General features: G+C 43.9%; 1 protein-coding gene across 3 annotated transcripts in view; it reads right to left on the bottom strand.

Moving 5' to 3' along the window:
- Window positions 1–246: 246 nt before the first annotated feature.
- The window catches only part of BSDC1 (BSD domain containing 1), a 71,097-nt gene continuing 57,099 nt past the window's right edge, over window positions 247–14,244 (bottom strand). For 2 of the 3 annotated variants that reach the window (XM_077296031.1, XM_077296033.1), the window contains exons 9-11: window positions 12,619–13,047; window positions 10,841–10,938; window positions 247–1,741 (exon numbers count right to left, since the gene is read on the bottom strand). In XM_077296031.1, coding sequence (XP_077152146.1) covers window positions 1,709–1,741; window positions 10,841–10,938; window positions 12,619–13,047 — 560 coding nt within the window. In that variant the 3' untranslated portion in view covers window positions 247–1,708. The remainder of the gene's footprint in view (window positions 1,742–10,840; window positions 10,939–12,618; window positions 13,048–14,244) is intronic. The other variant, XM_077296032.1, reaches the window with a different exon arrangement.

Below are 14,244 nucleotides of genomic sequence, written 5' to 3'. Positions count from 1 at the left end.
TAAGACCAGGGTGAAAAGTGTTTTTTAATGTTTAACATGTTTTTCTAAAAAAAACAACAAAAAACCCCGATTTAAAATTAAGTAATTTCTTTGTGATACAGTCTCCTGAAATATTCTCTAAGAGAACTTAGTTGTAATCCATCAGAAGCAAAAATATTTTACCCAATGCAATTTAAGCCCATTGAGGTCTGACTCCAAAAGTAAATTTGATGCAACATTTCCTGGAAAGAATACATTCAGAAGAGGTACAGGGTTGCTTAACGTACTTTATTTACTATAAAATAAAGGAGCATTTTGTTGGATTTCTATGCAGTGAGTGTAAAGAGTAACTCATCCAACCATTTCAGTCTTAACCTCTAAATCAAAGTCTGGTAGAAGTTTCAGTGGAAAAAAAAAAAAAAAAGACCAAAAAGCAGATGTGAAATTTGTGTGTGAGATTTTCCCCTAAAATGTTGCCCTCCTCCACCTTTCTGCTGTAATAAATAGGAAATATATATTGCACAAACGACTGGGTAGCAGGATGAAAGGATAAGAGAGGCTAATATAACAAGGGCCTGCACAAATTAGAATCTGGTCCCCACAGCAAAATATGAACCCAAACAGATTACTGCATTATTGGTGGACAACCCTTGCTTTATCACTGCAGAGTCCTCTATTTAAAAAACAATGGATACGTACCCCACACAGTGGCTGTGATGTCGGTGTCACATAACCGCTGCAGCCAATCAGCAGCCACTGATTGGTTTCAGCTCAACAATATTCTAAGCTGATCTTCTCTCACTGCCGATGTAATAAAGGCTGCAGTCGGTCAGCAGTCACTAATTGGCTGTGGCGATCACATGATGTTACGTCACTTGACCAGTAAGGAATAACGGTGCGGGCATGAAACTGTGGGAGGCGAGTATCTATTCTGTTTGTTTTGATTGGGTCCCTGTAGTGATTAAACAAGGGATTGTCCACTAATGGACGCCCACTTTAACCACACAGTAATGATCATTTAGCAGTGTGTAGCAGAGTCTTCCGATCCAGTTGGCAAAATGTCAATGATGTTTTTATTGTTTCTACGTTCTAATCAAACCATGTGAGTCGGAAATATTACTATATAGGAAAGGCCTCAAATTAGGTGCCGGAGAAGGTGTAAAGGTTGGCAGGTTAGGAAGCCTAGCCCTATATGAATCAAGCATTCTGTACAGTGAATCCGGATTTATGCTTTGCATAAGCAATTTATCCACTTGAATCGATTTGCCCCAAAATGAGCAAATTAAGATGTGTGGGGTTTTTTTTACTACATTGATCAGATCATTTTATTCCAATGTCATGTTCCCAAATCAGAATGCAAATCTATTCAGGCATTTTACAACACAAAAAAAAGCAACTACTAAGCAGTCCTGCCAAGGAACGTCACATCCACATGCATTGCCTCCAGATAGCAAGAAATGTCAACAGGATTGAGACATTGCCTTTTAATCAACCGCAAAGGCAAGGTCCTGCAGAGAAAGGGCAAGCGTAAGACAAGATATTGAACTATGCCTTAAAACCCTGCTATGCCGATGCACACAAATGCATTCATCTCTCCTGTGTACATGATGGGTGACCCAGTACAGATTAGAGGAGCATGATGGATGTCTGGCAGATGAAGTTGGAGGAGAAAGCTTTCAGCTCTGCATGTAGTGTCCAGGTGAAGAAGCAGAGATCTCTTTTCTATTCGTTATTCCCAGTTTTCCCAGTCTTCATCCTCAAGCTAAAAAGAAGGACAAGAGAAACATTGATATAGAATAATCAATCCGGCATGAACTTGCACATCCCTCAATGAGAACTGTATATAAAACTGAGGCAATAACTATGCCTTTATTAGCCCTAGTGCTCACATAAATCACCGGAAAATAGTGACGTTCCGGAGGTTTTTAGAATTATGCTAAAGGGATATACAAAATATATCAAAATTAGAGTTATGTGAAAGTAAACACAGTCTGTTTTACGACAGTGTTACATGGTTATGGGAGAAACTGGCTAGATATTAATATACAATAAGTTATATATGTATACCAAATCAAATGTCCACATATGAAAACATTGTATTAAATACTCAAATGAAAAGAAAAAGTTTCTTATTTTTTTCTGAAGAACTTGTCTGTATAAATTGTTGTCTGTCCATGATTTTTCAGAATGGTCGGAAAACCATTTTGATGATAAAGCTGATAAGAAATACTTGTCTATAGTTCAGTATGGCAATATAAACTAAATACCAGCATTCACCGTTCAGCATACTCACAGTACATTGCATACACATTTAATAAAAAAAATATATATACATAGGATACATGGGAGTGCTTCTATAAAGGGCTTGTCTGGTCTTCTAAAGAAAGTCATCAGTCACGGCTCAAGGTCCAGATTCTCCAGTATAGCCAGTGAGAGCAGGCAGTCAGTATGTGGTCTGCATACAAGTGGTCACGTACTGACTAGACATGTGTGGCCTCGCTCAATACAAGTGTATTGATTGAGGCCGAGCAAGTCTAGTCAGTATGTGTCCGGAAGTATAAAAATTGCACAGTTGAGGGCACATGAGCACCCGTTTGCACACTCTGAGTTCTTCAATAGACTGTACAACCTCTGTAAGTAGTAAGGACACATGTTAGACAGTATTGCTGCAAGACCAAAGCACACAGGGTTTGTTTGTAGACTGTTACAATGAAGATGCAAAGATTTAATTATGGCTGTAGGCACAAACGACTAGCAGACTTAATAAAGACTATTTGCAAAAAATAATGACAAATATATGCATACTCTTAGAACTCTAATCATTATCATATAGTAAAAATAAAACTCTACTTGCCATGAAAAGAAAAATCACAAGAAATAAAAAAAAACAAAAAAAAAACAGTGTCCAGCAGAAAGAAAAAGCTACTAAAGACTCAAAGTAGTGAGAGGGATTATGGGAGGAGGAAGAACGTGTGAAGAATGAATAAAGATGCATATTACTGAAGAAGATAGAATGTTTCGCATCACGCTTCTACTATTTATTGATTCTTAGAAAAATATATTGGAATGGTGGATACGCTTTAAAAAGACATAAAATAAAATAGCCCTTTGTGATCCTTACAATTCAGAAATAGGAGTCACATAATGCGCCAAGTGACCCTAAATATGCAATGGTTGACACACTGGGGGCTGTTTAGTGGGAATAGCTGTACTAATTGATATACTTCGAGGAATCAAATTTACCAAGTACATTGTTTATAGTGTGAATTTAGCTATATAGATGGATGTAAGAATGTAAGAATTCACAGAAAACAATAAATTAACTGCTACCTATAACATACCAAAAGGAGGAGAAAGATCAAAGTTTCTAGGCTAAAAAGTACATTATTTATTAATTACATGGAACCCCTTGAAAAAGCAATATACTAAAACACAGGACGCACGTGTTGGGCACTTCAGTTTTCTGTGGTAACTCTTGCAGTATGCACCAGCACTATGGGTATGATCTTTGCTTTCATTGTTAATCCGTGCTAGATGTTCGCATTTGGGTTTATGACCACTGTGTGTGTCTTATATGTAATATATGTATTCACCCCTACATCCCCTTTTGATTAATTGCTGCTATAGGTGCATATACTGCTATACTGCTTTGTTACCTTGTTACCAGTCTGTCTTTTTTCTTATGATATACTTTAATTTGTTTACTATTATGTGTAATTAATAAATATGTATTTTTTTAGCCTAAAAACTCTGGGCTTTCTCCTCCTTTTGCTAATTAGTATACCTCTATTTGGCATTGTTCACATCTTGTGTCCAATGTGCAGTTTTGTGCTGCAATGCCCATTGGCCCCAACGTGTAAACACAGCTTTAGGGTCTTTACTCCTGTGATACTTTTCCATTTTCAAGATGTTTGCTCGTGGTCAGTGAAACATTTACGGAAACTATAACAGCCCAGACTCCACTAGATTTAGCTCACAGAAGTTTGCATACCCAAGATATATTTGTAGCAAACTTTGAACATTTGGATAGAAATAACAATATTTCCATTCGCTGAAAAAAACAAAATATAATAGAAAATGTGCACATTTGTTAACAATGATTACATTTTATATAAAAGAGTAGAAAAACATTTATAAAGGGTTACCTTAGTATGCATTAGGTCCTATTGGCACTCAGAAGGATCCACCTCTAGGGATCCCCCATCATAAGGCAGAACAGGGGGCCGCTCTGTAATGCATTACATGGCTGGCTAATTGTGTGGAAGGAAACTACTGCAGAGGAAACAGGGATTTTTGTGTACGCACCGTAAAATCCTTTTCTCCAAGCCAATCATTGGGGGACACAGGACAATGGGTGTTATGCTGCCACTAGGAGGACACTAAGTAATACAGAAAGAATAGCTCCTCCCCTGCAGTATACACCCTCCTGCTGGCTCCAAGTGAACCAGTTCGGTAACAAAGCAGTATGAGCTTAATATTTAACCAGGATGAACTATGTCCAAACCAACACAGAAAACCAAAGCCGTTAGGCTAACAGGGTGGGTGCTGTGTCCCCCAATGATTGGCTCGGAGAAAAGGATTTTACGGTGAGTACACAAAAATCCCTGTTTCTCCTACGCCTCAATCGGGGACACAGGACCATGGGACGTCCTAAAGCAGTCCCTAGGTGGGGATCAATCAACTGTAATTGCTCCTTGTACCCACAGGTTATAGATGCGGCACAGCCGCCTGCAAAATTCGTCTGCCGACGGTCGCATCTGCCGAGGCCTGAGAGTGAATATGGTAATGTTTTGTAAATGTATGCAGACTGGACCAGGTCGCAGCTCTGCAAACTTGTGCTGCTGAAGCTTGGTGCCGGATGGCCCAAGACGCACCCATTGAACGAGTGGAATGAGCCTTAATCCCTGCTGAGACAGGATGACCTGACTCGGTAGGACTCCTGAATAGCTGAACGAATCCATTTGGCTATTGTCACCTTGGAAGCGGGAAACTCCTTCCTTGGCCCTTCCGGGAGCATAAACAGGGCATCCGACCTGCGGAAGGACGCCGTCCGCGAGACGTATCTCTTGAGAGCTCTCACTAAATCAAGTGTGTGGAGGGCCTTCTCGATGCGATGTACTGGTGCCGGACAGAGAGACGGTAAGACAATCTCCTGATTGAGATGAAAGGATGAGACAACTTTTGGCAAAAAGGACGGGGATGTTCTCAAAACCACCTTATCCTGATGAAAATTCAGGAACGGGACTTGACAAGACAAAGCCGCCAGCTCCGAGACTCGTCTAATGGACGTGACCGCAACCAGGAAGGCAAACTTCCATGAAAGAAAGGACAGGGAAACCTCCTGTAGAGGTTCAAAAGGAGCTTCTTGCTAGGCTTCGAGGACAAGATTAAGGTCCCATGGTTCCAACGGCATCTTATAGGGCGGCACCCTATGGGAGACTCACTGAATGAACGTCTTCATTTGTAATCTGTTGGCAATCCTGCGTTGGAACAGAACGGACAGGGCTGAAATCTGCCCCTTGAGAGAACTAAGGGCGAGACCTAAGTCCAAACCCGTTTGTAAAAATTCGAGGATGGAAGGAATGGAAAATTCAAGAGGAGGACGTCCCCGGTTGTTGCACCAGGAAAAGAAGGTTTTCCAAGTGCGATGACAAATGCGCATAGACGTAGGCTTTCTAGCGCTGATCATGGTAGAGATGACTTCCGGAGAGAAACCTGTCCGAGTTAGAACCCAGGAGTCAACGGCCATTCCGTCAAACACAGGGCCTCGGAGTTCTGGTGGTAAATGGGTCCCTGTGATAGCAGGTCAGCGCGATTCGATAATCGCCAGGGAACATTGGCGACTAGTTGAACTAGTTCCGCGTACCACGCCCGATGCGGCCAATCTGGCGCAATCAGGATTACCGGCACTCCCTCCGCTCTAATCTTCTTGATGACCCTCGGCAGTAAGGGGAGCGGGGGAAATATGTACGGAAGCCGAAAATGATGCCACGGGAGTAAGAGTGCATCTGCCCCGATGGCTACTGGATCGTGGGACCGAGCTATGAAGTCGGGAACCTTGGAATTTAGCCGTGAGGCCATCAGATCCACGTCCGGAGTTCCCCAACGACAGCAGATCTGGTGGAAGATCTCACCGGATGCAGAGACCACTCCCCGGAGTCGAGGCCTTGACGACTGAGGAAATCTGCCTCCCAATTGTCCACTCCCGGGATGTGAACCGCAGAAATCATTGAGCGGTTTTCCTCGGCCCAACGGAGAATATAGCCTACCTCATTCATGGCTGCCATGCTGCGGGTTCCCACTTGTCGGTTGATGTATGCCACTGCAGTGGCATTGTTGGACTGAATCAAGATGGGACGACCCGCCAGGAAAGGATGGAATTGGAGAAGAGCTAACCAGATAGCCCGAATTTCTAAGATGTTGATCGGAAGGCATGATTTCCTGAAGTGACCAGCGGCCCGCCCTGAGCAGTGTGATGTAAGAACACCGCTCCCAAGCCTAGAAGATTGGCATCTGTTGTCACAACTAGCCAATGTACTGGAAGAAAAGAATTCCCTTGATTCAGGGAGGACTTTAATGTCCAACACCTGAGAGACTGTCTGACTCGCTGGGGAAGGAAGAACCGACGGTCGAGGGAGAATGGGTTCCTGTCCCAAACAGCCAGGAGGGCATACAGTTAATAGCCTCAGTGTCTGTACTGCTACATACTTAGGCAGTTAACTGGTTCATGCAGCTTTACATGAACACCCGAGCCTTACGCTATGGCTGGTCCGAATAACTAAAGCAATTGTTACCATCCACCTCTTGTGTCTCCCCATTTTCCTATAGATTGTAAGCTTATGAGCAGGGCCCTCATTCCTCTTGGTATCTATCTACTGTGATTTCTGTTATGCTGTAATGTCTATTGTCTGTACAAATCCCCTCTATAATTGTAAAGCTCTGCGGAATATGTTGGCGCTATATAAATAAAATTATTATTATTATTATTATTATTATTATTATTAAGGGACAGAGGTGTAATTGGGCAAATGGAACCGCCTCCAAGGCTGCTACCATCCTGCCGAGGACTCTAATACTGAAGCGCAGAGAGTGAGTGCGAGGTTGAGAGAGCTTCTGAGCTTCCCGCTGTAAGGCTGAGATCTTTTCCGGGGGAAGAAGCACCACCTCCTGGGACGAGTCCAGTATCATTCCTAGAAAGGAAATTCGCTGAGCCGGTACTGGGAAAGATTTTTTGAAGTTTATCTTCCAACCCAGGCGAGAAAGAGAATCTATTGTGATGTTCACGGCCTCCTTGCAGGCGCGGAAAGAGGGGTCTTTGATGAGGATATCGTCTAGATACGGTAGCACCACCACGCCTCGGGTGTGAAGGATGGCCACGGTGGCCGCCGTGACCTTGGTAAATACCCTGGGAGCGGTGGCGAGACCGAAAGGCAAAGCCACAAATTGGAAGTGTTGTTCCTGAAACTGCGAAGCGAAGGAACCTCTGGTGAGAAGGGAAAATTGGAATGTGGAGATATGCGTCCTGGATGTCTATAGACGCCAGGAACTCGCCTTTTTCCATGGAGGCGATGACAGAACAAAGCGATTCCATTCGGAACCGTCGCACCCTGACGAACTTGTTCAGCAGTTTTAGGTCCAGTATGGGCCGTACTGTACCGTCCTTCTTTGGAACAATGAACAGGTTTGAATAAAAACCTTGAAACCTTTTCGCTTTGAGGAACCGGGATAATAACCCCGTCTTCTTTTAAAGAGCCTTTGGCTTGAAAAAACTCTGATGCCTTTGCCCTGGGAGGTGAAGACAGGAAAAAACGATTTGGTGGAAGAGAGAAGAATTCTATCTTGTATCCGGAGGACACTAGGTCGCGGACACGTCGGAGAAGGAAAGCAGGCGGCCGCCTACTTTGAGGGTGTCCTCCGGATACCACCGGGAGTCATTGTGTGGGAGATCTGCCCGGTCTGGACCCCCTGGATCCTGACTGGTTATGCCTGCCTCTCCATGAAGGGGAAGGTTTGTAAGAGCTCTGGGGACCTCTACCCCTATGTTGTGCCCGGCCGGGTCCGGAAGATGTGGAAGTAGAGGACCAATTTGAGTTGGAACGAAAAAAAAAAATCGGGACCGAGCCTGCTGTTGCTGGTTCCGAAAGGGCCGAAAGAGTTTCTGTTGTGGGAGAAATTTACTCTTCCCTCCAGCGGCGTTGGAAATTGATCGAGTTTTTCGCCAAAAAGGCGACCGCTCTGATATGGTAAACAAGTCAATGACTTTCTGGAATCAGAATCCGCACGCCAGTCCCTGAGCCATAAGGACCTCCGAATGGTGATGGCGTTTGCTGCTGCTTGAGAAGCGCAGTCAGCGGCATCCAGAGACGCGGTCACTAGAAAATCCCCAGCTCTGGCTATCTGAATAGCAAGGTCTGCTACCTCTGGGGGAAGATTGGTATCCAGAACAGCTGAAGACAAGACCTCAGCCTAATGGGTCATAGCCTTAGCCACCCAGCAGCAAAAGATGGAAAGAGTGCAGCTGCTGAGGCATCAAAAGCTGAACGAGCCATATTGTCGATCTGACGATCTGTGGGGTCTTTATTCGACGCGCCCTCCGAAGAGGATAAAATAGATTTAGTAGCTAGGCGCGATACTGGAGGATCTACCAGAGACTGTGACCAATCTTTTCTTAGATCAGGAGCAAAGGGATATTTTGACTCCATGGGCTTTTGCCCTGTGAAGCGTTTATCTGGACGGATCCTATGAGATTCAACGATTTCCTTAAATTCGGGATGATTGGCAAACACTCTGTGAGCCCTCTTGGTCCTCTTAAAGGACACAGCATGATCCGTTTTAGATAAAGGTTCCTCATCTAGCTTCAGGGCGTTGTTTACTGACTCAATGAGAGAGGAGAGAGTCTCCTGATCGTGTTGAAATTCCTGATCTAGGGACGTGTCAGAATCGTCCTCTGAGCCAGGTTCTCTACTAGCCCCAAGGGAGGGGGAGCGAGAAATGGAACTCTCAGAACCCGATTTCCGGTGATGGACTGGGGACAAGGCATGAGTCCCTTTCCTGGAAGAGCGAGAGCTCCTTGGTAAGGTACAACACCTAGTGTACAAGGGGGGTGCCCTGGTTAGAGGAAGGAGCGAGTCTAACGCTTTGGCCAGGGATGCCATAGACCGGGTAAGGGAGGTAGCCCACTCAGGGGGGCTAGGCTCACTGGGTTCGGTATCAGTAACAGGTGGTTCCTCAGCGGTCACCGGTTCACAAGCTGAGCATAACGCAGTATTGTCACCCCGGGGAAGAGATACCTTACAAGCAGTACAAGCAGCAAAAACCCAGTGTGGGTTTTCCCAGACTTTTTGTTAGGCTTTGATTGAGACATAGTGTAGCCTTGAGGAGAGCGCTTACTAGCAGGGGAAGGGTTAAGCTATGTTTCTGCAGCTTACCCAGGTCCTGGGTCTTGAGTCTCCGGGGGAGGTCCGCAATCTGTCCACAGAAAACACTAATCCCTGAAGCTGTGATTCAAAACGCTGGAGCAGCGCTGCAGCATCAGCCCTGTGGGTGTCCAAAGATGGCCGCCGAGATCAGGAACAGAAGGTGCTTCTCGCAGAATGAGAAGCGCCAGAGAGAGTGGACGGCGGTAATCGCCGGTGGGCGGAGCCAACGTTCCAGCCTGGACGAGAGAGCAGCCGGGGGCTAAATTTTAAGCTTGCGGTTGCGGCCTGCAGCGCCGCTGCCGCTATTTGTGCGGACAGACATGACCCATGCACCCGGGCTGTAAGGTATATGCGGACCTCCCTTATCCCAGGGACCAGGACCCCCCAGCGCCTCGGCCCCGCAGGTGTACTCACGGTAGATGCGGCGGGCCGGTGCTCAATCCACCGTCGCCATAGTCAGGGAGGGGGTGGAGAGCTTCTGCCGCCTTCCATCATCCGCTATAACAGTGGTGATGCAGTGGGGGGCTGCACGGACGCAATAAACATCATGTCCGGCTATGCACCTGGCTCCAGGAGAGGTAAATGGAGGGCTACTCCATGTTGTCGCCTGCTATAGAGGATGGAGATCGGAACGCGAAGGAACCGTCGCCCGTAAGGTGAGCTCAGGGCTGGCATCCAATGGTGCAGGAAAGGGTACGGGGAGGGACGCTCTGCGTTCTCGCCTGTTGATGGTTCGGGGGAGATTGGAACCTAGGAGGGATCCGTCACCCCCATTCGCTCCGTTAAGGGAAAAATAGAATAAAAATAAAAACTGTGGGGTCTGAAAGCAGACCCAAGTGCCTCCTACAGACACTAAGCAACAACTGGTTCACTTGGAGCCAGCAAGTCCTCTATGAATAGGAGATGTGCATCTAAATCTGAAAAGGTATGGGCACGGAGGTTGGTAACTGAAGACACTGCCAAACAGAATTCCTAGCAGAGACTTCTGTATACTCAGTAGCATATGTCGGCATAAGGTGATATTTAATGACATTTCGGGGGAGATGATGGACATGGGGTCAGGTATGATTGTATGTATTGAGTGTATGGATAGGATTCTTTAGTTGTTAATTCATTCTATGCAACTACTGTAGATTATACTGATCTAAGGTCAGACTTTGAACTGGCTTCAGTGAACATTGATGATACTTATTGACTCTAATGGTTGCTATTGTTAATAGTTTCATTCTGTTTAAAAAATGGAAAATAAAGCCAAAAAAAAACCTCCCAAAAAAACAAATCTGTAAAAAAAAGGTGTTTTTTTCATGCAATTTTTATTGATAATGACAAAAATTACATTTAATTTAAATAAATGTAAGGATATCTATACACAAAACAGCATAATACTTAGCAGGTATAAAACAACATTCAGATAAAAGTCAGCCTGCCTTCTAAGAGCTCACCTCTCCCGATACCTCCACCCGGGATAGGGCCAGCTGTACCTCCTCTTCTGTCATGTCGAAGTCTTTTTCCCAGTCTTCACTGACATCTGTACTTGACCCTGCAAAAAGAAAATTCTAAATTACACCAACTATAGAACAATTAGGGCAACTGTATAGCTGAACTGGCACTTTCTAATCAATCAGCCCTGCACCATCATTTTTAGCCTTTGTATGGTATCAGTGGCAATATACAGTAAGTGGCTCGTTTGAGAACCTCCCCTTGACAGTATTGACACTTAAAGGGGTTTCCCTACAAGCCAAGTACACGTTAATTAACAGATCTTGGAATAAAAATAAGTTCCACAATTGGATGTGTTAAGAAAAAAAAAGTTTCTCTCCTGAGATAATCTTATAACTGTACCCCTGCCAAGTACTGTGTAATGGCTGTATAGAGACATGGTCTGATCATACCACAGCTCTTGGGCAGGTTAGGAAGCAAAAAGAGTATACAGGCAGGATAATATGGGTTCACAGCTGCTGATTTCTGCTAGGTAAAGCATTTGCTGCTTGTTCTTAAATATGTTTGACCTCACAAAGAATCAACTCCGATCCCATGATGTCCGTCTGTATACTCTCCCTCTTCCCAGGAGCTGTGGTGTGATCAGACCATGTCCCTGCAAGGTCAGACACAGCCATTACACAGTACAGGCACATTTCTAAAGGTACCTTCACACGAAGCGACGCTGCAGCGATAGCGACAACGATGCCGATCGCTGCAGCGTCGCTGTTTGATCGCTGGGGAGCTGTCACACAGACCGCTCTCCAGCGACCAACGATGCCGAGGTCCACGGGTAACCAGGGTAAACATCGGGTTGCTAAGCGCAGGGCCGCGCTTAGTAACCCGATGTTTACCCTGGTTACCAGCGTAAAAGTAAAAAAAACAAACAGTACATGCTCACCTGCGCCTCCCCCAGCCTCTGCTTCCTGACACTGACTGAGCTCCGGCCCTAAAGTGAAAGTGAAAGCACAGCGGTGACGTCACCGCTGTGCTGTTAGGGCCGGAGCTCAGTCAGTGTCAGGAAGCAGACGCTGGGGGACGCGCAGGTGAGCATGTACTGTTTGTTTTTTTTACTTTTACGCTGGTAACCAGGGTAAACATCGGGTTACTAAGCGCGGCCCTGCGCTTGGTAACCCGATGTTTACCCTGGTTACCAGTGTAAAACATCGCTGGTATCGTTGCTTTTGCTTTCAAACACAACGATACACAGCGATTGGACGACCAAATAAAGTTCTGGACTTTATTCAGCGACCAGCGACATCACAGCAGGATCCTGATCGCTGCTGCGTGTCAAACGAAACGATATCGCTAGCCAGGACGCTGCAACGTCACGGATCGCTAGCGATGTCGTTTCGTGTGAAGGTACCTTAAGATTATCTCAGCACAGGAACTTTAAAAAAAAAAAAAAAAAAACAATCGTGGAACTTATTTTCATTACAAGATATATTAATTAAAATGTACTTTGTGGGGAAAACCCCTGTATCATAAGTCAGCACAGTACTTCCAATGTGGCAAACATGCAAAGGTTGGGTCACCAGATTTTGCCCACCCACTCAATTCTACAATGGTGGACAGGAAGCTGTATGCCGAGAAAAAGACTTTAGATATTATTGTATTTGACTGGATAGTTCATACAGTTAATAAGTGGAATCAGCATAACACACTAATTTTAAATATATACAAAAACTATGGAGGAACTTCTGGAAAAAAGTTACATAAAAAATTCCGGTAGGGTTCATACCTTTCTGGCCATTGTTAGAGGGTGTGGATTTCCCACTGTCACTGTTAAGCTCAAACACACGAAGATCCGAAGCTGGTTCATCCTTACGAACTGCATTCTGTGTGTTTGCTTTGGCCGCTTGATCTTCAGAGTTTGGAGGATACTGCTTATTTGGTTTGTCTTCTAGTAACTCTTCTATTACTGCAGATGGACAGGCAGAGTCTTCATCTTGAGTTGTGCAACCATGGTAAGCTGGATTGTCAATCTGAGTGATGGGGGAGATACTTTCACTGCTCTCTGAAGGACTTGTGATGCAGACAGTTTCTTTGACATGTTGTTCTGGCTCCTCACAACTGGTTTCCACATTTAGAGTTGGAATTGCAGAAGGTAATATCCTTAAATTCTTTTCACAGCTAGTGCTACGAGGTGAGCCTGCTCCGACAAATTCTTCTGGGATAAAATTCAGAACATATTTAAGCTTTCATGTGCTTAATAAAGCTAATATTCAAAGTCAGTTCATTTGTTTAACAATATCGTTAAAGAGTTATTCCTGTCCTGTGATGACATGTGCCTTAATTTTACGAATATTGGTTACTATACCTCTAAGGCTCCTACCAATCGTGACAATGAAAAGACCGCAGCCCTGTGTTAGCGTTGCATCCCCTGAAGATTTTTTTCCTGCACAGCAGAACTCCTTGCCTCTCAATTCCCAACAACACCTTAGTCATGTAAAAAAGCCCACAAATTAAGAATTTTAGCCCGTTTGTTTGTGCTTTCCTATCATATTGGAGAATTAAGGCATATAAATTGTCAATAATTATATATATATATATATATATATATATATATATATATATATATATATATATATATATATATATATATATATATATATATATATATATATATATTTATTTATATTTTATCTCTACACTGGGACTACCAGTGATGGAACATACACAGCCAGACAATGCGAATACATTACTGCCAGAGAATAGGGAGGCAAATTTCCAATGATTGTGAGATTTAGAACATGGAAGAAACTGCCAGCTCTTAGTTGCTAAAAAAAAAATGACAGTCTTTAGAGAAACACTAAAGGTGCCGCATTATTTTATAAATGTATTTTATCATTTAGAATCATTACCATTAAAAATATACTGAGATCCTACAGAACTAGAGACATGGGTTTGAGATAAGGGGTTTGCAAGCAGAACAGTACACCGGTATTTTGTAAAGGCAAAGCCTTCCGAGCACAAGTCAAAAGACATTCTCACAAAATAAGTGATCCATTGTATGATGACAATGCCAGTGAAGTTCTTTCAAGAAAAAAACAAGAGAATGGCTGAATATAGTAGCAGTTGTAGGGTGCAGTGCCCCCTAAGAATGCCACATGAACAGCTTGATTATTTAATAAAGAAAAGGCAGACTGCTCTATATCACTTGGTCTCTATAGGGAACAAGAAAACTTCAAACAACCAAAACCCAGTATAAAAAAAAATACTAATCCAATACATTCATTACTTATCATATATTGATCCTCCAGCCAACTTTAGCTGAAGAAAATCTTTCAGAAGTCTTTCTTTAGTCATTTACTACATACAGCAACCCAATATAGTGTCAAACATCATCTCAATTAGGCCCGAAAAC

This window comes from Ranitomeya variabilis, chromosome 3 (assembly GCF_051348905.1).
Source record: "Ranitomeya variabilis isolate aRanVar5 chromosome 3, aRanVar5.hap1, whole genome shotgun sequence".
Classification (NCBI taxonomy): Eukaryota; Metazoa; Chordata; class Amphibia; order Anura; family Dendrobatidae; genus Ranitomeya; species Ranitomeya variabilis.
The sequence above is the reverse complement of the archived record's forward strand: the minus strand, read 5'-3'. Positions and strand labels throughout refer to the sequence as shown.